The following is a 2,500-nucleotide window of genomic DNA, read 5'->3' as shown; positions in this document are numbered from 1 at the left end:
GTGCAGTGATTCCTTCCGAGTGAACACCGTGAATCTGACTGCAGTAGATGTGACAGAAAGGCATAAAAGTTGTTAATCCAGCCAGTGCACATACCTCTGTTTATTTCCTGTTTTCCGGTCAAGTCCACACTAGTCGATTGAACTCATACAATCCAATATTCCAGTCAGATTCCCTGTGTTCACTCAGAAGGAATGTACAAGGCGATGTAATCACTATGTCTGTAGTAACGTTATGTAGGCATATAGCTAGCTATGTATAGATCTTAATACAGCCATTCTAGCTACCCCTGATGTTAGCAACTAGCTAGCTAGCCGATAGCCCGCCAGTTAGGGAAACGCTAATGACGTTACATCCACGTAGCTAACAGGCTTTACAGCAGCTACATACATCCCTGGGATGTATCATGACTTCATAAGATAACACCATGGACGTATTAATAGAACACATGGTGAATTACAACCATTAGCTATATCCATTATTACAGCTAGCTACATGAGCTCGGGAGAACAGTCATGTGAGCGGGCGGGCGCAGTCCCGCGGCTCTGCTCGCGTCCACTATGCGCGTTCATCATGTCAAATTTAATAATTCTGGATTCGCTTCTAGTGAATGTTAAAAATGTTAAAAACGTAACGTTTTAAACAAGGACCCTTTCAGTGTTCGGGTGGTAAGTTGATATACCCAGAAACAAATTATCCGCTGAAATATAGACGTTTCTTTCGCCATGCAAAGTCTATGTGAAAAGTCTTTCTGGGCCATGGGGTGCAGTACCACCGTTATCCGCTAAGCCCATGGTGGCTTTTAGACTCGGCGCTCTTCCTGGAGGCTTGGTCACATCCTGATCACGTGACCTGTCCTGCAAAATCCCGAGAGAGACTCCTGAATCTTTCTCTCGGGGGTGTGTGTGTGTGTGTGTGTGTGTGTGTGCTGATGTTGTGTGAATGCAAAATGCTCAAAAGGCTTCCAGATAACACACCACTTGGCTTACTCCATGTAAATAATCACTACTTTTAGCGTGTATAGAGCCAGCATATCTCCACCAGACTCCATGTAAATAATCACTACTTTTAGCGTGTATAGAGCCAGCACATCTCCACCAGACTCCATGTAAATAATCAGTAATTTTAGTGTGTATAGAGCCAGCATATTTCCACATGTAAATGGGTGATTTAAGAGTTTATTTCAGCCAAACCAGAGTGGTGATTGTTGGAACAGTGGAAAGATGAACCAAGACGGCTTTTGATAGTTTAATTTTTAAAAGTGGATATTTACACAACAACAACACAAAAGATATCCCAGTTAGATATCAAATTCGAGATGCCAGAAGCATCAAAATGTTTGGCTTATTTTTTTGCCTGAAAAAGAACTTGAACGATGAATCAATTATCAAAATAGTTGCTGATTAATTTTCTGAATCAATCAGCTGCTTAGTAGACTGATAAGAAACCTTTCTTCCATTTACATTTTGAAATATAACCCACACCCAGTCATTCACGTGTCTCTTCATATGAACTTAAAAATAAACAGTAAAAACTGTGGCTGGGTTGGGTCAGTGGGTAGAGCAGGCGCACATATACTGAGAGGTTTATGCCTCGACGCAGAGGTCCAGGGTCCAGATTATTATTCTAAGTGTCTGATAACATTATGGAAAGGATCCCTACAGAGATAGACCTTTTAAAACCTCTTTAAGACCTTTCTGTTTAACCAGAAACAGCTCTGAAGTCGCTAGCGCTAAACCCACCAGGCTTTAAAAAAGCAATACTTTTAGCGTGTATAGAGCCAACATATCTTCACACGTAAATCGGTAAACTATGTGTTTATTTCAACCAAAACTAGAGTTGTGATGGTTGGAAAAGTGGAAAGACGACCCATGGCGGCTTTTCATAGTTTTATTTTGTTTCTGTCGACTTTGAATGAAGTGTATTTTATGATGCTAAAATGACTGTTTATTTACATGGAGTCTGGTGGGTTTAGCGAACGCAATTTCGCAGATGTTTTTATGTTTAAAAAAAGGATCTTATTCTTTAACAGAAAGGTCGACCTCCTTAGAAATCCTTTCCATAATGTTGTCAGACACTTAGAATAATAATCTGAGTCTGTCAGCGGCAAAAACAGAACTTTTGTGAACGTAAATACAAGCTGCACAATTGTCCTGTTAACTTACACTGTAGGTTGTTTTGCCGCTGCCGACTGCAGCGATCTCGCTTAATACTGGACCAATGTCAAAGATTGTTGTTCCCATCAGTCACTTAGACACAGAACTTTTCTTGTATTTAAAAACGGAATATTTATAGAACAGAACATTGTAGGAATTAAACCCACGGCCGTTGATTCACGCGTCAGGATGACATTTCTTCATGTGTAACTTGAGGCTGTACTTGACGATGAAGCTCCGGGAGCAGAACGTGCACACGTACGGCCGCTCGCCCGAGTGCACGCTCAGGTGCGACTTGAGGTGCGCTGACTGGGTGAACTTTTTCCCGCACTGGGCGCAGCTGAAC

The 2,500-nt window shown here is 41.6% G+C and overlaps 1 protein-coding gene across 1 annotated transcript in view; it reads right to left on the bottom strand.

Annotated features, from left to right (window-relative positions):
* Window positions 1–2,500, bottom strand: part of LOC116045172 (zinc finger protein 316-like) — a 16,347-nt gene that overhangs the window by 8,617 nt on the left and 5,230 nt on the right. The window contains exon 3 of the mRNA XM_031292694.2: window positions 2,336–2,500. This exon is cut by the window's right edge and continues 745 nt beyond it. Within this exon, the coding sequence (XP_031148554.2) occupies window positions 2,336–2,500 (165 nt within the window). The remainder of the gene's footprint in view (window positions 1–2,335) is intronic.

This window comes from Sander lucioperca, chromosome 9 (assembly GCF_008315115.2).
Source record: "Sander lucioperca isolate FBNREF2018 chromosome 9, SLUC_FBN_1.2, whole genome shotgun sequence".
NCBI lineage: Eukaryota > Metazoa > Chordata > Actinopteri > Perciformes > Percidae > Sander > Sander lucioperca.
This window is presented reverse-complemented; position numbering and strand designations above follow the sequence as displayed.